General features: G+C 41.2%; 2 protein-coding genes across 8 annotated transcripts in view; both read right to left on the bottom strand.

The window, feature by feature from the left end:
* The window catches only part of RBP1 (retinol binding protein 1), a 15,657-nt gene extending 15,031 nt beyond the window's left edge, over positions 1–626 (bottom strand). The window contains exon 1 of the mRNA XM_023933505.2: positions 551–626. Within this exon, the coding sequence (XP_023789273.1) occupies positions 551–623 (73 nt within the window). The 5' untranslated portion in view covers positions 624–626. The remainder of the gene's footprint in view (positions 1–550) is intronic.
* NMNAT3 (nicotinamide nucleotide adenylyltransferase 3) lies at positions 222–21,494 on the bottom strand. 7 transcript variants are annotated; one of them, XM_086843381.1, is made up of 8 exons: positions 21,211–21,264; positions 17,064–17,104; positions 15,646–15,723; positions 13,551–13,687; positions 10,765–10,803; positions 7,716–7,899; positions 3,816–3,925; positions 222–2,505 (listed from the first exon to the last, which is right to left on the bottom strand). In XM_086843381.1, the coding sequence occupies exons 3-8, from the start codon at positions 15,687–15,689 to the stop codon at positions 2,096–2,098; spliced, it is 924 nt and encodes a 307-aa protein (XP_086699507.1). In that variant the 5' UTR covers positions 15,690–15,723; positions 17,064–17,104; positions 21,211–21,264; the 3' UTR covers positions 222–2,095. The 7 variants fall into 7 exon arrangements, with proteins under 7 accessions (XP_086699507.1, XP_086699506.1, XP_023789269.1 ...); XM_086843380.1 differs by having other exon boundaries at positions 15,646–15,739; positions 21,211–21,245; XM_023933501.2 differs by lacking the exon at positions 15,646–15,723 and having other exon boundaries at positions 21,211–21,239.
* Between the last annotated feature and the right edge of the window lie 486 nt (positions 21,495–21,980).

A 21,980-nucleotide genomic window follows, 5' to 3' on the forward strand; every position in this document is an offset into this window, starting at 1 on the left:
AACTGAAATGAACAAAGATAAACAGATGTCCAAATCTTTCAAACTAGACTTCCCATCCAGAAAAAAATCTGTAACCTAATTCTTAAAACTTAAATAACTTAATGCTTCAATTTTCTGATTATGTGGAATCTTTAAAATATACCATTTGTATTTGACAGTTAATAAGGTTTACAATACTTCTATATGGATATGAACACAACATCAAATACAAACACACAAAATTGCATTAAGAACTGCATTGTATCTTTATTAAATATAAAAATTTTACTGCTTTTCAAATTATAGGAGTTTTTTTATGTTTGGAATCCACCACTTACCTCTTCAAGCTATGTAGTTTAATGTCTGTTAATGTAAGCTTTAAGATGGTAAAAAGTAGAGGCTGCTTAAGGCAAGTCAATTTTGCTTAAGGAAATTCTTAAAGTGCATTTCTGAAAAAAATACTTCTCATAAAAATGACTTATGACTGTACAAGAAAAAACAGATTCATGTAAAGAATAAGACAGGTGGCATTTATTGATTATTCATTCAAGAAGTTTGAAGGGAACCTTACCCAGTGCTTTCAGATACTCCTCAAAATTGTCATTGCTGACCATTTTCCAATAGCCATTGAAATCTGCAGGCATCCCTGCTTCAGGTGATTGTCAAAATCACAGGCTCAGAGCTGTGGTTGATTATGCACCACACAACTCACTGCCTTGCTTTGTGGCAAGTTTGAACTCTGGTTTCTTTTATCTCTTTTTTAGACCATGGGGCTATGCAAGTCCTTCTAATCCGATTATTGTTGAAGTGCTGCCTTTAGATCCTTCCACAAGGCTGAACCTGTGAGATTTCTAATGACAGCAGGATGACTTGATTTAAAATGAATGAAATATTCACCTTTCATATCACTTGTGTAAGGGAAATCCATTTTAACTGTATTATTCTTCATTCTTCATGCCACTCAGAAGAAAACCCCTTTCAAACAGCTTTAGGATATTAGCCAAAGCTATAAAAGTGCTTATCTTGTGTGTTTTTTGAGACCAATTCTTCTTTCTTGAATAGATTTCAGCTACTTTATGCTTTCTTTCAAGAAAAAATCATACAGACCCTTTCAGTCAAAGCCATTTTTGTCTGGTATTCCTTTGACTTGTTCCACAAGCTTCTGAATCAGAGAACCACCAGTGGAAGCTGCTTGGCCAGCTGGGGGCTCAGAAGGACCAGTTTGGTGGAAACTTATATTAGGAAACAGTGGTTACTCTGTACAGTGATAAATGCTACATCACTGCTGCACAAATGCTTTCAGTTAAGGAGCTCTGAAACACAGAGAGAGCACTTTATACAGTTCTGTATTCTCTGAAAGTGACTCCTGTCAGAAATGAGAGACACTGAATCAGCATAACAGCAGAGAGGAGATGGGTTTTCCCTGCTAACATCAGAGCTCAGGTACTGAGCCTCTCAGATGTTTGCATATGGTACAACTGAAGCCCCTACTGGATATTTTATCTACTCTGGGGCTTTGACAATTGCTTGCTCTTAAGACTCTGGATCAGAGAAGAAAAGAAACCCACTTTGAATGTCAGGATGAGGACTGTCATTTGAGAACGTGGAGCCTTAGAAGCAGCTGAAGTAGTAGCATTTTTAAGTGCTTGCATGAAAGAAAGATTGGTTTCCATATCTTGGTCAAATTGCCAAAAAATCCAAAAAGTTATTCAGGGTCTTATAAAGTCAAATTTTAGAAGTAATATATATTTACACATATCTCTCTCTCAAGATATGGTTCATTGTATTTTGCTGTTTTATAACAGTAAGGATTGCAGAATTACAAATTAGAAAAGTACTGTATTTGACCCTTAAGTCATATTTATTGACTTATTAAAATACTAAGAATATTCATGGTGAAGATCTCCTTTCTTTCATTTTCACAAGGAAGTTGTTGTGTATTTTAAGCTGTACAGATGAGCATCCCAATTTTCTTGAGCACTACCACACAGATTCATGGCTTTAAACCACCACATGATTCCAAGAAATTTTGGACTTTCATCATTATTAAGAAACAACTTTCTCAAGAAATCTGCATGAGAAAGCTCCTGGTCTGACACAGCACACAGTGCAGAAATCAGTCCCTCAGAGGCTTTATTGCTGTGTTTTGCAGCCTGCAGGGCTGCAGCAGGTGCCCCTCGTTCCTGCGCTCGCTCTCGGCCGTGTAGACGTTGTGCTGTGCAATGTAGGCAATGACAGAGTCTGGGATGAGATATTTCACACTCAGCCCTCTGCACAGGGCAGAGCGGATCTGTGTGGCACTGATTTCATTCTGGATCCACTCTCTCACCAGAAAAATATTGTGCTGAAATTTAGATAAAAGGTCCAATTCCTGTATGAACTGAGATGGATCAGAGCCAGCCCGGCTAACGCAGACCAAACCAAACTTTTCCACTATTTCTTTGATGTCTTCTTCCTTCCAGAGATTGGGTGTCTTAAATGTCTGTAGAAAATCAGCCCCACAGAGCAGCTTTAGTTCTGGTAGAACTGGAAAGACAAAAGGAAATAACAGATATCTTATCCTTTCTCAGTCTTCTAGGAACTTTATACTTAAAATTGGTTTTAACTCATCACTTTAATTATTTTTTTAAAATTTATTTTTAGAATAATTTACCTTTACTCTTTTTTTCAGAAGATTGCAAGAAAAATTCAGTTTAGGTTTTTATGTGTCTGGTCACAATTACTTTAACACCTGCTTCATCATCCCTCAAAGTATATTGAATATTATCACAGAGGATAATTTTTACTCCACTCAAGCAATCCAAAAAGGGGAAGAAGTAAGTAAAGAGAAATACTTTAGCACAAAGGTTAGACTTGGTTGAACCTGGCTACTCCACACAATCCTGCCCTGCTGTTCTTTATTGTCCCTATTTCTTATTTGCTGTTCCCTGCCTAAGCCCCAGCACAGAACTCTCTCCTCAAACTTCTTCCACAGCACTCATCATTATTCTACCTTGAGCGCTGTACAAACATTGACCAGATAGTTTCATAGCCTTTGTATTCATGTGAAATGAAGGGGAAGGATAGAGGTTTGCCTTCACTTTACACTTATTTGATGGTTAGCACATCTGCAAGTCTCCTACAAACACCTTACAGGATAGATTCAGAATGTAAGAAACATTCCAGTGATGATGCTTGAAAAGCGTGACTTCTTTCCTCCACCAGCTGTAAAGATACAACTCCTCAACAACCAGGAACAACTGAAATGTATTATTCATGTCCAAGAGATGCTACAACACTAGAGGAAAAAAGCAATGTATCAAAAATCCAGCAGCATCCTGGCAAGCCATAGGGCTAGGGAAGATGATTAGATAGGAAAGTGAAAACTGGCATTGTTTCCAGAGCCTGCCGTGCCTCTACTGCCAACAGGAGCTTTTCTGGCCAGCAAACATCAACATGGCAGCATCACTGCTGTGGTACCCACACACTCTGTCCATTGTCTAACAATCCTAGTAGAATTCCAGTAATCCCTGTATTTTCCATATTTTTTATTCATGTATTCTGTGCTTTGCACAATGCCCATCTCTGGTGGGCCACAATGTCCATCTGACAGAGCTAGAGAGATGCCTGTAAAACCAAGAATTAACACAACTCCAGGGTCTCCTCTCTGTGTGGGAGCTATAACAAAACAACTGCCCCAGCAGCTTTGTTGGCATTTGGCATGGCTTGGTTTTGGCACGCAGCTGCAACCCTCAAAACTCACCAGCTACTATATTCAACTTTCTCACAACTAATCTGGTAAAGCTGTACAGTTTTTAATGCTAAACACAGCATCGTGTTTGCAGCCATGAACCAACCTGGTTGCTGGCAAGGAAAGGAATCCACTGTAGAGCTTTCTGTGGGATGTTTGTTTCTCATGAACTCCTTCTTGGACTGGAACGCTCTGAGTGCTTCGTTATAATGGTGCCTGCATTTAAAATAAAGGCTTCTGTGTGAGGTAAATCCTCTCAGAGATGCAACAAAGCGATTACCTGGCACTTTCCCATTCCAGCAGGGGGTCTACTTTTATGCTCCTTGGATTTGAATACCATTTGTTAGAATTTGGCACATTTGTTCTGCCATGAGATTAGTACCAATGTAGTTACATTTTGTGGAATTCACAAGCAATCTCCTTAATGGCATTGTGGTTTGCAAATCCTTTTTGAAGTTCTACCATTATGGCAATTCTGATAGCTACTACAAAAGCATATTTTGCTTGAAACAGGACTAAATCTCACTTCAATCACTAGCTGTAATTTCTTGACTAAATGCAACCCCTCATGGTAGTGTTATAATGTGTGCTCTGTTTTGAGGAGGAGATGTTCTCGGTCCCTGTTCTCCATAAAAATACGTTCCCTGAGTTTTCACCTTGCTGTTTTCTCGTTCATTTTAATTAAAAGAAGCACAATTCCAAGGATCTAAAAATTCTCCTAAGATTTTTGACATCTGCTGGGCTTCTAATTTTACTGAGTTCAGATCCAGGAAGGCAGGCAAGGATCCCTTTGCAGGTTTTTCCAGGTTTCTGCTACTTCATCCTTTCACCACTCCCTGATTTCACTGATCCCTGGTGCCCCCCTGCAACACTGGTATTGCAACCTCATGGCAGTGGCCTTTTCTTTCCAAACCAGCACAGCCTTGCTTGTTTAGAACAGTCCCTGCCTTGCACCATCCTGAGCCAGGCCTAAGTATTGCTCATATTTGCACAAGCCAACACTGTTTGAAAGATACAAGCTCCTGGTCAGGCAGGACAAGCAGACACAGAATCAAGGCTGTGTCCAATTTCTGTGTAGGACATAAAGAGCCACAGTGACCATCAGCTCTTATTGACTGCAACAACACAGAGGGTTCAGAGTTCCAAGGAACCCAGTGTGTGTACAAAGCCCCAGCTGATCCTCAGAATGTCTGTAAGGAATAAATTCACAGGTTAGTGATTTAAAAGTGCACTCTTCAAAACATGGAAACACTTTAGCCACAAGAATTAGCTGCATATGTGTCAAGAACCTTCACCCAGCCAGGCTGCACAGCAGCCTCCAGCGATTTCTGATGCTCAGTCACTGGCCATAGAAACTGCACAGCCAAGAGGTGAGGCACATATGGCAGCAGAGAGTGGGCACCAGGAGCTTGGTCTGTGCCTTCCCACATGTCTAATTTTAACCCTGCCTTGCTGTAAACAGGCTGCTGCTATGTATAGCCAGGCACACTGACTGTGTGTCGTGCTCTGACATTCTTGGGCCGGGATTCAAAAACAAGAATGCTTGGCAAAGAGCTCCCTGCAGGACCAGCGTTACAAACACTGCAAAATCTGAGCTGCCCCAGGTCTAACCAGCAGTTCAAGGGCTGGAGCAAGTGGAGTTGCATTACTTTAGATACAGCTAAAAGAACAAACCCATCTGCTAGCTTCTTAAGTGTTTTCTGATCTGTGTATGACGCTTTGAGTAACTACAGAGCTAAATCACAAGCACAACTCAACAGAAGCTGGGTAATGCAGATCTTTGCCAATTTTTAATTACTCTGTAGTATAGCTGCATGCCAATCAAATCCACAGGAGCAACAAATGCAGTCCTTTGCCTACTGACAATACTGTTTCCTTGTCTAGGAATACTCACGAACAGCAAAGTGGAAAACAGCTCTATTATGTTCCCTCCTCCTCCTCTCTAAGAAAAGCACTGGGATATTCTCCAAGATTTCTATACTCATTTAATAAATACCACTGCTATAAGTGGGATCTGAGTTTTGCTGCTTAAAATTCTTTTATGTCACAACTACTTAGGATCCTCAGCAAAATGCACAGGTTTTGATGAAATGTGTCATTTTTATCGCACTCAGTTAAAACAAGTACTGTAGGAAAAGGCCATTCATGTGTTTCAGGACTAAATGTTCTACTGTAGGTAAGTGTGCAACTCCAACTACTGATAAGAAGAGACATTTAGGCAGAGTAATGATTTCCTCTGCCTTGCAATAGTAAAGTCTCTTTCTATTGGTATTGACACTTCCTACCTGAGGGAGCTTATAGTGAAGGCAGCAGTTAGTCAGTCCTTGGCTTTTTGAGGAGTGAAGAACCTATAGATTAGCTTTGAAAGCATGTGAAGAACAACCACTCTACCCTAAACCATTGCCTGTTCAAACTTACTAAATATCTTCTAAAGCCAGCACTTCTTTAATCTTTTTTTTTTTCACCTGTGACACTTAAATACAGTATAAAGCACAAACACCTGCATTTCATCAGAATGCTGCTTCTCCATGCAAGGGACAAGGTTCAGCACTGGATTATGGCACCACTTCAGCTCATTAATACACATCAACATTTGTGGACAAAACAAGATTTAAGCTCATTTCTCTCCTTAACAAGCAGCCATTTTAATATTTTGTGGATTTACTAATAAAGCTAGAGGTTCACTTTCTAGGCAGATGGGAAGTTTGGCTGTTATACCACACTGCCTGAGCAGAAGATTATACACAAAGGTTTTACTTACTGGACCTCTAATAATAAATAACTCTGAAGTGGATTTATAATTCACAAACCCATGCAAGCAGTGCTCACTTCAGTTGGAGCTGTGCAAGACCAAAGTAGGATATGTAGGATTTGGGAGTACTTTTCTAGAGGAAAATGGTTTGACTGAACTGAAGTTTAGGACAAAAGCCCCATACCCAGGCAATACTGTAGGACAGTACTTGGTGACTTCTCACTCTGGGACATACAGTTATGATTAGAGAAAGAATAGAGTTTTCTGCAAAGGCAGAAAACCTCCCACCCTGATCCTGCTCTGCTGCCTGGAGGGAAGGGGCAAAAGGAGCAACTGGATGTCTGTGTTCCCTCAGGGAAGACATGAAAGCAGATCTCAAATGTTCTATTTGTATTGTAAGTTTGTAGTGAATTCTTATGGATGCTTTTGTAAAGTAACAGGTCTGGCTTTTACAACTGCTTTCACACAGAGCCACAAGAGCTTTTGGGGCAGCTGTTGGAGGGCACAATTTAGAGCCTTGAACACCTGTGTCCACTTAGAAAGTAACATAGAAAGCAGGGATAAAAATCAAGAATCAGTGGCAGCTCTTGCAGCACATTTGCTGCAGACTTCAACGAAGGCTTTCAGTTTAATGGTATCTGTTACCTTCTGCAGCACCTTTTCCAAGGACCAGTTAGCACAAGAAGTTTGTGTTTTCACACCCTGCCCCATATGCATTTATTACTATATAGAAAAGACATATTTCAAGGTCCTTGCATCAAGTTATGGACAACTTGTTTAATTTTTCCTCAGCATAAAACCACAGCAAATTCTTGAGATTTTGAAGAAAACATCAGCAGTTATGGGCTTGGGCTTAATTTACTGTTAGAGTTAACAAGAAAACTTTACAAGCATGTGTAAACAGCTAAACCTGGAGGCATAATACTGTACCATAGCTAACCTGGAACAGAGATACACTTGAAGAACAGAATCATTTTGAACTCTCTTACTGACACCCAAGAAAGGTAACATGAACTTTTCCTGCATATCCCAGCAGTGGCCAACATTTTGCACCCAACTACTTGAAGGGCACAAGGGCACTACCGTGGTTATTGCACAGGTCTGGGAAAAACAAACAAAAGATTCCTGGTGGGGAGTCCTGACTTTGCCTGGATGTTTTAAAAGAGGAGCAAGTTCTGTGCATTGACATGGCAGCCTGGCAGATTTTTGGCAGTCAGTAATCTCATAAAGACAGGAAGAAGATAATGCAATCACCTTAATACTTTCACTGTCTCTGTCCACGTGTCCTGCTCGCTCTCCCAGGGATCCACCCGGATCCAGTCAGACGTCTCCAGGGCCAGTCTGGCCATTGCCACCCTGTGCCTTGCTGACACCAAGCCTTTCTTCCCATACTGATCACTGACAGGAGACATTATGCCTTCAATCACCTGATATCTTCCTGCAAGAAAAAAAGAACAGAAAAAAGTGAAAATTAAGTCCTCTTTACAGAATCTTAAAATTTAGGGTGGATAGGGCCTTGGGAGCTTACTGGTTAACTTCCACATTTTAAGAAGCTATGAATGACTTGATTTAGGTTTTGTTTTTAATCCATTCCCAGCAATGACAAAATTAAAATGCAAGCATTTTGTTCCTCTGTGAACTGCTCACAATTACCATCATGCTTATCCTAATAAATGACCCAAAAAAGCAAGCTGGGTAAACAGACAATTTTAAACCATGTGGACACAGTCAATTGCAACAATTGATGTTGCAAACTGTCAAAACTGTTAGACAGAATTAAGTTTCATAGTCCAGCATAGTACAGCTTTGATATAGCCAGAGCAAAGAATGACTTAACTACCCCTCTTTTATTCTTAAAGATCTGATCATCGTTATTTGCCTCCCTTTGTGTTTAAAGCAAGAATTACAGCATATTGCTGCAGCTGTGATTGATGTGGTTCAGACAAATCAGAAGATTCAAGCACAAAGATGGGGCTAATGAAATCTAAAATGAGACTTGGAGCACTATGCTCCACACATCAGCTCAACAGCCACTCAACACCTTTCTCTCTGGCTGACCATGTTAAATATATTTGACAATATAACCCTGTTTTTTTACCCCTGTAACACAACATAATCATTAAAACAACAGACTGGTTAGATTTTGCAGTTCTGGCCCCCAAAAAGGAAACAAAAATAAAGCACCACCATCAGCTGCATTCCTTGGGAAACTGAGAGGAGAGGAAGAGTGTTTCAACTGAGCAAAAATGAACAGAATTATTTCTTATGTAACACAGGCATTTTAAATAACTATGATAAATATGACACTGAAGAGGAAAATAAACCTGTTCCTTTTTTCTAATTCAATTATTTTAACAAAGAAACTTCAATGCAGCATGCCACCTTTATTGCTTTGTAAGGAAAGCAATACCCCTGACATTTCTGATACTGGCACATGACAATTTAATATTCTAACATGACAATGTCACTCTTGCAATGTCACATTTATTTTGATGTAATAAAATTTTCAGAAGGACTTCATCAAATTTGACTTAAAAAAACCAGCATTAAGATTCAGTGAGATTTACATCCTCTTAAGATGTCAGTTCAAACCATGCTCTGTTTTGAAATATTCTCATTACAGGCAAAATGAGAAAGATGAAGTTTTCCAGAATCATGCAAAGATGTGTATATAATTAAGTCAATCTCTTGATTTGAAATTGGAAATAATTCTGCTTGATTTATGAAGAGCAATTATTCTCTCGTACTCTGGTATTATACAGTGCTATAACAAGTTGTCATTTAAAGGGAAAGAAATTACAGTTTAAATTCATTTCTTGTTTAAAGGGAAGGAAACTGCTGAATTCACTACTATGTTAAATGTATTAAAAGGTTTTTCCTACACGATGATTTTATTTTCCACATTTCAGTTTCTTTAAGCATCTACAGAAAAAGGTTGTTCCTTTTTACCTTAAATGAATATATGAAATGAAAAAAATCATATTTCTGTGAGCTCATGCTAAGCAAGAATGATATAGGTCTGCCACATCCTTGCGAGATGGAAAGATTTCAGTCTCCAGTCTGCTCTAGAGCTGCACAAATGGGATGAGATAAGAGCTTCTGGTGCTATATCAGCTTGTTGCAAAGCAGAAATGAAACCAAGTGGTGGAGAAAAATTAAGACTGGTAACACTTTAGAGAGTCAAACACAGGAATGGCCTGAGAAGACTGACAATGGAGTAACCCAGCACTGTGCAAACAGGATGCATGAGAGCCTTCCACATACAAACACAGGCTTTAGCTGTCAAAATATAGGAAATAGTTTTATTGCTGGCTCTAAAGAACTTTTTTCCTATTCTGTAATTTAAAAGTTCACTTGTCCAAATATGCCCCTCAGTTTTGCCAGGTGGAAAGGAAGAGAAAATCATTAAATTCTGTCACCTTGGGCTTTTCTTAATATCCACTGCAATTCTCTTCTCTCTCACATAAACTATTACAGGTTGCTTCAAACCTTTCTTGCTCCACAGTTATCTTCAAATTCTATTTCTTTGGAATTCTATTTGTTTGCATCATGTAGTATGTTATTATTGCTTGTCCTAAATACGTGTAAAAGTCCTCCAGGCCTTCAAGTGGCTTTGTTTTTCAAAATATAACTACCAAAAGCAGCAAAGAAGTTCCTCTTGCTATGAACTTTTAGTCTCTAAGAACTGTTTAGGAGAACTGGCTAGTGCTCAGAAAACTAAATGTAACAAAAGTAATGAAACAAAAACTGTCCCTCAAACATGTTAAAGCAGATTACAGTTTTCTGTTACCAAGGTGTCACTGTAAATTGTCACAAATACTAACACAAATAGTAATGCTTAATAATACTAAAGCAAATTAATCAAATGCCAATTTCATACAAAATTGTTTGTGTACTTTGGTGGGGCTTCTGAAGATCCATTTCTTCTGGTAGTAAGTCTGGAATTCAATGGGAGAAATTATGCCAGAAATAAATAATAAAAGTAAATAACCACTACAGAAAAGCAAATAAATGAAAGACTTCCTTATATTTAACTCTTGCTCACTGCTCATTTTCCTCTCATTTTCCTTTTTCAGTGTTAAGGGAAAATCCCCCAAGAGAAGCTCTGCAGCTTCCTGGTGTTACCCTACTCAGTGAACAGGAATGCATTTGACTGAACCCACTAATGGTGTCACATTTTCCCAAGTTTTTATAAGATAATAACTCATTATCCTTCACCCTCCTCTCACATTTGTCTTACCACATATAAAGCATCTTGTCTTTCACACCCTCCTCCTTTGCCCTCCATCCCTTTGGGTCTCACCTGGAAACTTGGGGATGTAAGTGTCCTCCACTGGCAACACTTGGGAAACAAGATTAAAAGTATCTCAGATTGATTCTAGCACTATTTCTTTGGTCTTTATAGTAAAACCAGGAATACAGTCACAGAGAAGTAAAAGTGCCTGACATTAGGTATTAAAATACTCCAAAGGCATCTGCCACAGTCAAGTTTCAAAAAACAATTTTAAAACAAGGGACTGAATCTCAGAAAACTTTAGCTGTGTCTGAGGATGTGTAAAGTGTCAAATTCAAATGAGTAGACAGAAATTCCAGATAGAATGATTTGAGTCATTCAGGCACACAGAGCTGTGTGCGTTGTATTTAAAAGGCAGCATGACAAGATTTATTGGCTGATATTAATAGAAAAAAAGATTAATTACTTGACATGTGGCAATGAAACTGCACTTAAACTATCAGAAACCCAATAAAATGTCTTACTTAAAATAGGGATGTATGAAAAATAAGATTAGGCAGCATTAGAAACTGACAAAAAGCTGGCAGCCAGAATTACTGGAGATGTCAGTCAGGATGCACATCAGGGATAGTCATGTCATTCATGGCAGTGAAACCTGCCTCTGAAGTCACAGAATCCTGGAATTGTTAAGGCTGGAAAAGCCCTAAAGACCACTGAGTCCAACCAGTAACCCAGCACTAGAACATGGCCCCAAGTGCCCCATCCACACGTCCTTTGAGCACTTCCAGGGTTGGTGACTGGCCCAGCTCATCATTTCAGCCTGATTTGTGACAGAGCAGCACTACTGAAGCAGCAGGAGGATGAAACTATTCCCAAGCCTAGGAAACATGTCCCTCACACTAATTAATGAATTCCTCACTTATTTCAGGCATCCAGTGTGGATGTCAGCTCCAAGGTGCACTGTTCCCTCTGAGAAGGGAATCAGTGCTGCCTCAGCTCAGACAGGCCCTGTTCTCCACCCTCCACCAGCTCCCAGGCTGCAGCTGCTGCTTCTCAGTAAGTAAGCTCCAAAAAATTTCTCCTTTCCTTCCCTGCATAATCCCAAAAGTGGAAACAGGGCTAAAATCATGAGAGAATGTCCAATTAATGTTCTGTCTAGGAATGGTTCTGCTATAAAACAGACATCTAGAATCAGTCATTTTTACAGCAAGCTGCCAAGCCCTTCTGCTTGAGTAACTCTGTTCCCTGTTGAGGAGGGGCCATAGACGGGATCTGTAGCTGCACATACAAACACATCCATCTGCTCCTGGAGTTCCTACAGCCACCTCTGCCCAGGATGGGGAAAGCTGCTGCAGGCAAACAGCGTTCTGACTTTGCTGCCAAGCTGGGTTAAGCTTTCAGAAAGTGCATAGACAATGCTGTAGGCAACCCAGACACCAAAGAAGGATTCTTTAATGCAGAAAGCCCTTGGACTTGTAAGGTTTCACAAATTAAAGTAAGAAACCAAAACGCAAGTCACACCCTACCCAGACCTAGGCATTGACATCAGGTGTAATATAATGCACAATTTCCATTTCAGCCTTTCAAAATTTCATTTTTAATATGATTTTTACTACATTTTAAGAAAACTGCCTTGAGTAGGGGGTAGAGTCTTTCTAAACAGACCCTGGAGCAGACCAGACATCAAATTGATTCAGACAGAATAATAATTAATTTCCCAGTTCAGTCCTTCTTTAATGGCAAAGAGAAATGTTACTGGACTGTAATTTATGACTTAAAGAGAATTACCAGTAGGTCTCATATTACCTTTCTACTCTTTGCATATCTGGGCAGCAGAATCAGTTATAAAACTACAGTGAAAAAAGTAAATTAAAATCTCTTTTTAACCCTTTATTTCCAGTCCCGCAGGAGCAAAAAAAAAATAAAATAATTTAGTTGCAGGAAAACAGATTTGTAAAGGCTGCTCTGAGAGCCAGCTCTGTAATTGTTCCTCAAGACAGTCAAAGTATCCTCACAGGATATTCTGAGTATGCAGCTGCAGCTGCTGCTTTTACTGCACAGTGCTATCAGTGGTTTCCCAGGTTCTCTCCCCCTGCTCAATTTGACAGCCAAATTTGTTTTACTATTATTTTCTGTTCAGGTTCCAACTGACCCACCTCTCTAGGAACTGCTCTGTCATATTCCAACAAATAATGATTCCCTCCTAAACCCTTCCTGAAACCTAAGTGCATATTTTAGGAGCCAGTTGCAAAAAACAAAAAAAAGAATCCCTGAGCAAGTAAGGAGCTGCTCAAGCTTAGAGTTCAAGGTTTTCCAGTAGCATTCCTGATTCTTTCTTTCGTTCTTGATGTTACCACCTTGCTCTTTTGTTGCCAAAACATTCTAGCCTGGTGGCATCCCGCTTTTCTCATCTTTTTCTAGGACAGATAAAGTGCCTCTTAGTGAAGACAGATAATGAATAATTAATGTTTCATCTTTTCTCTAGTTTCCCCCAGCTGTCAAAACTGCTACCTGGAACTTTTCATATTAAAACACATCTTATCATTGTATCATAAAAGCATGGAATTGGAACATAAATGATTTTCCTAAGTTCCAAAATTTTTAACTGCATTATTTCACAAGGTTCAGCCAGTGCCACAAAAAGGATCCTCAAACTGCTGATAAAACTTTTACTCTCTTTGCATAAACACTTATTGTACTTGTTTATACACTGAGGTAATGCCAGACTTTCTATATTGAATATCCCATGAAAGCTTTACATTAACATCAGTAAAGAATATTAAAATAAACCCAGCTGTAAAGTAGATCCAAGTGAGTACTGAAACTCTTTCTTGCTTTTCCCAGCCCTCACTGACCTGTCTGGTGCAGGTGGTCTCTGGCCAGCTCAAACAGACGCATGTGCATGTTGGTGGTGGGGTTGAAGGAGCCACAGGCCAGGAGGATGACAGGGATCCTGCTCCTCATCCTGACAGCAAAACATGACACCTCTTCCCTGAAGAAAAAAGACATTAAAACAAAAGACAAACCTGAGAAAGAGCAATCTGCCCTTGGTTCCTGAACTAAAAGGAGCTGTTTCCAGAACTAGATGTTCCCAGAGCACCAGTGCAGTGTCCAGAGATCAGTCCTGTCCCAGCACTCAGCACCTGCCTGCTCAGGAACACAGCTGGATATTAATTAGGAGAACACCAACACATTCTGCATCCCCACAGACACGGCTAGAACATACTTCTAGAAATTTACTGTCTTATTATTAAAACCTGACAATTGTTTTACTTTTTAATTTTTAACCTGCTTTTATTAAAGGGAAAGGTGTCTCCTTATCTTTGTGGCCATTGATAATGCTGGAACCCACAAGCCTGCTACAAAATCAGATTTTATTTTTTTTTAAAGAACTTCTTACAGTGAACCTTTACAACACGTGACAAAACTTCACATGCAACACCCAGTGCTAAGGTATGACTTCTTGGAGCTGGGCAGGCAGCACTGGGGGTCAGCCAGCTGGCAAACACTTGCAGCCAGATTATCAGCACTGGTCTGTGTGGTTCCTCTGCTGGGCTGCAGAGCGATGCACAGTGCAGCAACAAGAGGGAGCAGTAGGGAAGAGGAAATCCCTAGGGCATTAAAAAGCTGTGAACAGGGGGAATGGGTAAGGAGATATGCTGTGAGGAGCCTTGCAGGGGTGTTTACAGACAACCCTTGTGTACTTTGGTTAACCTGTCAGTCATCCACTAAAAATATACCAAAAATCAGTTTAAATCCACTGTGCTTGGAGCTATTTACTTGCATAATTCTTTTAAAAACTAATCCGGACTACAACTGGCACGATAAAAACAATTGTGTCCCACATCCATGTCTGCAAACCCAAAGTATTTTCCTAGAATTTGCAATCTCTACATTGCTCACACCTGTGTATCATATAAACACCACATCTCCCTCCTGGCCTAGAGCTCTCCCCATCAAATGGAACAGGTATCCTCCAGGAGATACCTGCATCCCAAACTTCAGAACTCAGTCCAAACCCAGCACAGATTGTGTGTTCTGATCAGCCAAATCTCATTCTCCATCTGCACTGTACCTGTAGCTCAGACCCCACCTCTTATTGTTCCCAGTTCTTACAGTCCCTTTTTTCCCCCCACTTTTTCTGACTTATTAAAATTAATAATCATGGTTAAATCCATGTCAAGTCGATGTTTTATAGCTGCCAACATGATCGGTTCATTTATGGAGGATTTACAACCTGAAGAGTGGGACTGTGTGGGAATAGCACTCAGTGCAAAAAGCAGCAAATACTGTCATTTGTCAATAATATTGTCACTTTTCAAACTTTGACATTTGAACCTTTTTACCAAGAAAATCCTCTGAAGCATTAAGTGCTATCTGTATCTCCAGCATCTAGTACTGAATACAATCATTGTTTTATAATGTTTTTATTCTACTTTCCTCATTTCTCATCCCTTCCATCACACTAGGGGAGACAAACAGGGGAGAAAAGACTTGCTGGCTGTAGAACCACTGAAAGTTAGCAACAGTTTTATGGTCTGTGACAGGAGCAGCTGGAGGAAGCTCCTTTCACTGCACCCTGCACCCTACTCCCTCCTCTGGCTTACTGTCCCTGTGCAGACACAAAAATTCACACGTGGAAACTGTATAAAATGTACAGCTTCTTTATCTGGAAAAAAACAAAAAATGTTCTTCTGTTCAGGATCAGCAATTGTGTAAATGCATCTCCATTGCAGGGAGGAAGGTGTTTCTGCCCTGAAACTGAGCAAAACACCAGCATCTGAATGGAGCTCTCTCAGTGCTGGCTCAGGGCTCTCCTGTGTCCCTCCCTCCTCCCTCCTGCTCTGATCAAGTGCACTTTTTATTTCCATAGCTGTCCTTTATTTGCCATCTCAGCTGAATGATTTCTTTTGCTTTGCTTTTAATTCTACAGACTACTCTATTTCTCACCTGAAACAAAGGTGTTGGACGGTTTCATTGCAGCTCTTACTCATTTACACCCTGGAAACTCCAGGGAAAGACTTCAACCTGTGATTTTTAATAACTGGATAGTAGTGATAACAGAAACTCAAAAATCAAACCAACAAAAACAAAACAAAAGAAAAACAAAAAACTCACAACAAACCAAGACTGTACTAACAATAAATAAAAATGTAATGAAAAAGCATTTCACAAGGTAGTATACATCCATAAACTCACAAACACCCCATATAGATATATATAAAGAAATCAGTGTTTTTATTTTTACTATCCCCAAATATAGTGCACTCTTCAAAAGGTCTAGAGCAACTTTTAGTATTTGAAACAAAACTTTTGGATTCATTTGCTATCTCAGCTGGTATTAATTACCTAAGGGGTTTTAAATCACTAGAACACCACTCAAAGTAACAGGAAAAAAAGAGAGTTAACTGATTTTTCAGCCAAGCTCTCTTGAGGAATCAAACACTGGGGAAAGTTTAAACACAGAGTCTGTGTGCCCCACTCTGGGCCTATGGACCAGCAGCCCTGGGCAAGCAGTGCATTCCCAGAAATGGCAGCCTGCATTTTGGGAAGCTTCCAACAACAGGGACACCGTGTGGCAGTGCAGAAAAGGGCAGTCACCTTCAGACAGGGAGGCCACACTCAAGCTACAGAAAAAAGGGTAATGATGGACAAAGTATTATGATTTTTATTAGGTAATTCCTGCAAGTCCTTTTTATGGTGCCTGTATTCCTACAAAGTGTCAATAACAGATGATGTTACGGATGACCACAGTTAAGCTCTGCTGAAAGTCAGTAATTAGACCCATATCTGATTAATTATCAGCAGCAGAATGGAGTGCTGAGCAGGAAAGTCTGATTCATGAGCTGTTAAATTAGTAAACTGGAGAACAAGACACTGATACGTGCACACTATGAGGCACTCACCCTTGAGGGAACATTTCTGCAAAAAGCAGAAATAAACCAAATCCTAGCACAGGATTAAAGTGTTATCTCCTCCTGTGAGGGTGAATCTAGATTAATTTAGATGAAATTTAGATTTTAACAAGTTCAAAGCTGCCTGATTCCATTCTCTTACTGGGCCACATCGTTACCTCATATAAATTCATGCAGATGCACTGGGACCAGCTGAGTTACACCAAATGACACTAAGAATATTAGAGCTGCGAGGCAGATTTTGAAAGTTGGGGAATAAAAACACATTTAGTAGCTGACCCAAATCACAGCAGCCACAGTACACAAATATCCCTTAAAAATATTACTGAATATGAGAGTTTCTCATGCTGTTAATAATAAGAACTGCTGCCATACAGAAGTTATTCCAGTCAGGAAGTTCCCAGAATTTGCTGTCACCAAAACCAACCCTCCACAACAGTGACAAACATTTACCTGTATATCCTCACCTCCCCTTTAATAATGGGCATATGTACCTGGGTGAGGAAAAATGGAAAATGCATAATCTGAGATTGTATTTTATTTACTCATCAAAAAGTTATTCACTCCAGCCACAAAGGATTTTGCAAGGAGCACATATGTATTACACACAGCCCAATATGATGCTGCAACCCTCCAAAACAGCTTTTTCAGGGCCACACGGTAAGTCATATTATTATTAAATTCCAGTGATTCAGGTGAGCCCCATTTATTTGACTTTCACTGAAAGCCATGACAGGATACATGATTTCCTATCAGATTCACCAGATCACAACCATGAAGCTGCTCCTTCCAATGCCCACACCAGACTTTGAGTCAGAGCACACAAGACCCATTGCAGCTTCAGAGAAATCCCAAGATCTGCTCCCCTCCTACCTACAGTATTCACTAGAGCAGCAATTTATCCAAGTCTATAAAAATCATCTGGGCTTTTTCACGTGTAACACTGCAGATGGCCCAAAACACAACAAATGCTGCCTTTAACAATGCACAGGGGGTTTTGCCTGACACAGACTGCTCGCTTTGGGGGTACTCACTATTTCTTCTTCCTCCCTGTCCAGGTTGCAATTTTCCCAGCAAAACAAAAAATTCTCTGTGAACAAGTCACCTCATGGGAAACTTGTCCAAATTCCAAGTGTCCTGGTGGCAATCAGAGAAAGCAGCCTCAGCAGAAGCATCTCCTCCTCTCCTGAGATTATAATCACAGCACAACACTCTTGCCATTCCTTTAAGAACCAACAAAACCTCTCTATCAGTTATATTTCTGAAATCAACCTAAACACGACTTATGGTTCCATGTACATGGAATGAGTTTTTTCTTCTGAATGAACTCACTTCTGTTTTCAACTTCCAATCCCAACTCTTTCTGCTCCACTGCTACAGAGAATCAGCAGTTCAAAGGAACTAAAGAAAATTCACCACAAAGAGCTCACACTAACAAAAGCATAACAAATATATATATAAATAAGAAATATAATTATTACAATATAAATAATCAATTGAGCACAGGACTCATGCAGTCTGAAACACATGCAAATATTGAACCTCCAGCTAATAATGAACACAGCATTGACTTCAACAATTTTGAACTCTGAAAAATTTGAGCAGAATTATTGCTTATTAGCACAAGGTTACAAAGATTATGTGCTCAACACATTTTTTTTAAGCCTGTGAGTTGCTGCAAGTTTATAACTAGTTTATAACTAGACTTCCACAGTGATGCACAAGAGTGTCTGGTCCCAGAGTCCAGCCAATAAATTATCCACAGAGATATTCCCACTATAATATCCTACATGACATATTTTTCTTAGTGTTCTTAAGGATATTGTATGTTATTCATATCCTTAATTATCTTGCAAAATAATCACGCTTACAGGCTGCCCATTGCCTGAACAGCAAGAAGGAATACAACAACTCAGCAGCATGGAATTCAGAAACCACCATTCGTGCACATCAACAGTAAACTCCCATATATTTCACATCCCTATTTGTGCATTTACTAAATGTTCTGAGGTTATTTCAGATTTTCTCCTGTCCTTAAACAGCAAACATGTAAAGACAACAACAGCATAATGTCCTTAATGTTCTTTTTATGTACTAGGGAAAACAATGAAATAATCCCATTTTGTACAAAAGGTATTAATTACATTCTAACTGCTCATACAACACTTGACAAGACTTGAGACATTGAGCTCTGCAGCAGTTTCATGTGGTTACAAGGCAGTGATACTCCACTAACCCAGAACCATGCAGAAAGTAAGTAAAAAAACCAACCAGACTGGCCAACACCTGGTACCCAGTGTTAGCTGGGTAGTGCAGGATCTCACTGGCCTCAAACACCACCCCCTGCACAGTTCTGCAGCATTTCCACATCTCAAGGGAATACAACCATCTCCTGGTACCTTCTATTTCCCACAGTATGAACTTGATAATTACTTCTCCAATAATCCCTAGTGATCCCTTCCTATTTTTGTGCCCATATCACACTAATAAATAAGATTTTCTTCTTCTACAGCTGTCTAACCTATTCTAAGTAAAGGCAGTAGCCCTTCTGTTTGCATGCACAAGTCAGTCATCCACAATGCACAATATATTGGTTTACAGAAAAGGAGGATTCATGTAGAACTGCAACTCTGGGAGTCTATTTTTAAGCAAACAAACTACTGATTTAGTAAAAGCACCAACTTGGCTGTCAAAACAAACTCTTGCTAAAACTTCAAGAGTTCCTGTAGAGAAGCCATTCAGGGTGATTTTTTGTCTATCAACATCCCTAATTTTCTTTCAACTAGCAAAACACACTTAGCATGTCCTAAGGCAAATCTCAGAAACTGAGCTCGCACACAAATGTAAGATAAATTTAAGTGGTAAACATCTTCAATGATAAAAACCTGCTCTTATAAAGCTGGTTTTAAAAGGGAGCGAGCTAATGAAACCCCTAGCAGTATCACTGCAGAACACTCATGCAAAATAATCATATATAGCATCCATGGCGTGAGGCAGGATTTCCATAACACAGAGCAAGACCTGCCTGTGCCAGATCACTGGGCTGAACAGCATTTCTTATGTTTTTGAAGTTCCCCATTATACCTTGAGTCTGCATGGCTAATTTCTTCATTTCTGCTAGTTATCGTTCAGAGAATGCAGAGTGCTCGGTGAGCAGAGTGACATGCACACAAGTCCGAGTGGTAATCGCACTAAATCAGCGATGTGGTGGGGATAGATGCAGCTGTGCAGCTGGCTGGGGAGACTGCAGCACTTCTGCAGTGGCACCTGCTGGGCCAGGACAGGCAGCTGGGCTTTGACAGCTGCACCCGGCCAACTTCACCTGCTGCAGGTGCAGCAGCAGCAACTGAAACATTGCATGAATGAAACCCTTGGAAATCATCGCTGCTGTGAAACCCAGTTTGTCTCATTAAATTATTTTAAAAGGCTCAAATTCCCCTTGGACAGGACTGTCACCTGTTGTGTCCTCAGTGCCCCCCGCAGGTATCTCTGGACTGCCCAAAGATCTTTGAGATTAGATTGTCACAGGTAGACTAAATTCTAAAATTCGCATTTCTGAAGTTAAAGGCACGAAGGCAGTTTGCTGCTACAATCACACAGTGGAACCAGACTTCAGTAGCAAAACTCGCCTGGAAAACGAACTGGATTGTATTGTTGCAAAGCTTAAAGAAAACAAACATCACGCATTGTTTATAAAATCAAACAGCAGCTGCTGTGACCCCTTATGGCCGGAGGGAAAGACGAGTAAAATACGCGGTGCAAGCCAGACGGATTAAAATAAACAAAATGTAACTCTACGTGCGGTTGTCCTCTTTAACTCTCACTGCACTCGGCTAGGTGTTGGGGGAGAAGGGAAAAAAAAGCTTTCTGTTTTAAACACAAACACACACACACACGTAAATGTGATATATATTTATGTCTATATGGTGGTGGATGTTTATCGAGTGCGAGGCGTGGCCAGCCCGGCAGCACCGGCCGCGAGTTTGAGGCCTGCCCGCGGAGCCCACAGAGCCCGCGGTGCCCCCAGAGCCCCCAGAGCCCGCGGAGCCCACAGAGCCCGCGGAGCCCACAGAGCCCGCGGAGCCCGCGGTGCCCCCAGAGCCCGCGGAGCCCGCGGTGCCCACAGAGCCCGCGGTGCCCACAGAGCCCGCGGTGCCCACCGAGCCCACCGAGCCCACAGAGCCCGCGGTGCCCCCAGAGCCCACGGAGCCCACGGAGCCCGCGGTACCCACAGAGCACACGGAGCCCACGGAGCCCGCGGTGCCCATAGAGCCCGCGGTGCCCGCGGAGCCCACAGAGCCCGCGGTGCCCACAGAGCCCACGGAGCCCGCGGAGCCCACAGAGCCCGCGGTGCCCACAGAGCCCGCGGTGCCCACAGAGCCCGCGGTGCCCACAGAGCCCACGGAGCCCGCGGAGCCCACAGAGCCCGCGGTGCCCACAGAGCCCGCGGTGCCCACAGAGCCCACGGAGCCCGCGGTGCCCACAGAGCCCGCGGTGCCCACAGAGCCCACGGAGCCCGCGGTGCCCGCAGAGCCCACAGCCGCTCCCAGCGGGATCCGCTCGGCTCCTCCCCGGCTCCCCTCCGTCCTCCCGTGCTTACCGCGGGACAAGCGGGGCCTCCCCCGGCGCTGCTCCACACGGCAGCCGGGCCTCCTCACACAGGAGGTGTATTTTTATTGTGTCACCTCAAGGTGACCTCCCAAACTTTCGGCTTCCTGCCGTTAGTAAGGAAGGCCCTGAGATGAGTATCAGATAAGAAGGTGTACACTAGCTGAAGTGCTGAGATCTTCCTCTGCAAGGAAGAGCAAATGACCACAGAAAGTTCCCCAGCAATAATGAAAAATGGGCTAATTAAAACCTGTCTTCTGGCAACCAAATGAAGACAAAGTTGCCGCTGCAGAATCATGTGATGTTCTGACAATTTCCTAAAGAGAAGGGTAATCACTGGACTGGCTTCTACTCTTTATCACAGAATTATTTTCATGGGTTTCTGGCCTAGTTTCAGGGGGAATTTGGAGCAGCATGTTATTATTTTGTTACTCTTACATTAGTATTAAGTCAAACATAAGTCAGAATACTCATGTCAAGGTGTGAAACTATGAGTATGGAATTCCAAGCCAAAGTTGTTGTTGTGAATTGGTTTTTGTAAGAAAATTTGGCATTTAATGCAGTTCTTGAGACACAAAACTCCCAGGGTCTTACACAAGTTATGCACACTGAGGCTGTAGAATTAGGGCTTGTAATTGTAAATAAATAAAAAATCTTTTAGTTCTTGGCATCTGCTCTGTTCTGATGTGTCCAGATCTGAAGAAATGAGATGAGATGGACAAGAGACAAGAGAAGTGTTTGTTAACCTTTCCCCTCCATAAC

Source organism: Cyanistes caeruleus, chromosome 10 (genome assembly GCF_971803275.1).
Source record: "Cyanistes caeruleus chromosome 10, bCyaCae1.hap1.1, whole genome shotgun sequence".
NCBI lineage: Eukaryota > Metazoa > Chordata > Aves > Passeriformes > Paridae > Cyanistes > Cyanistes caeruleus.

Excerpts from the sequence above, each read along its gene's own strand:
- NMNAT3 (XM_086843381.1), bottom strand. The coding sequence starts at position 15,689 with ATGAGTAAGAGCTGCAATGAAACCGTCCAACACCTTTGTTTCAG. Across the intron at positions 13,688-15,645 it reads GTCCAACACCTTTGTTTCAG|GGAAGAGGTGTCATGTTTTG; the intron begins GTGAGAAATAGA and ends TTTTTTCTTCAG. Across the intron at positions 10,804-13,550 it reads AGACCACCTGCACCAGACAG|TGTTGCCAGTGGAGGACACT; the intron begins GTCAGTGAGGGC and ends TTGTTTCCCAAG.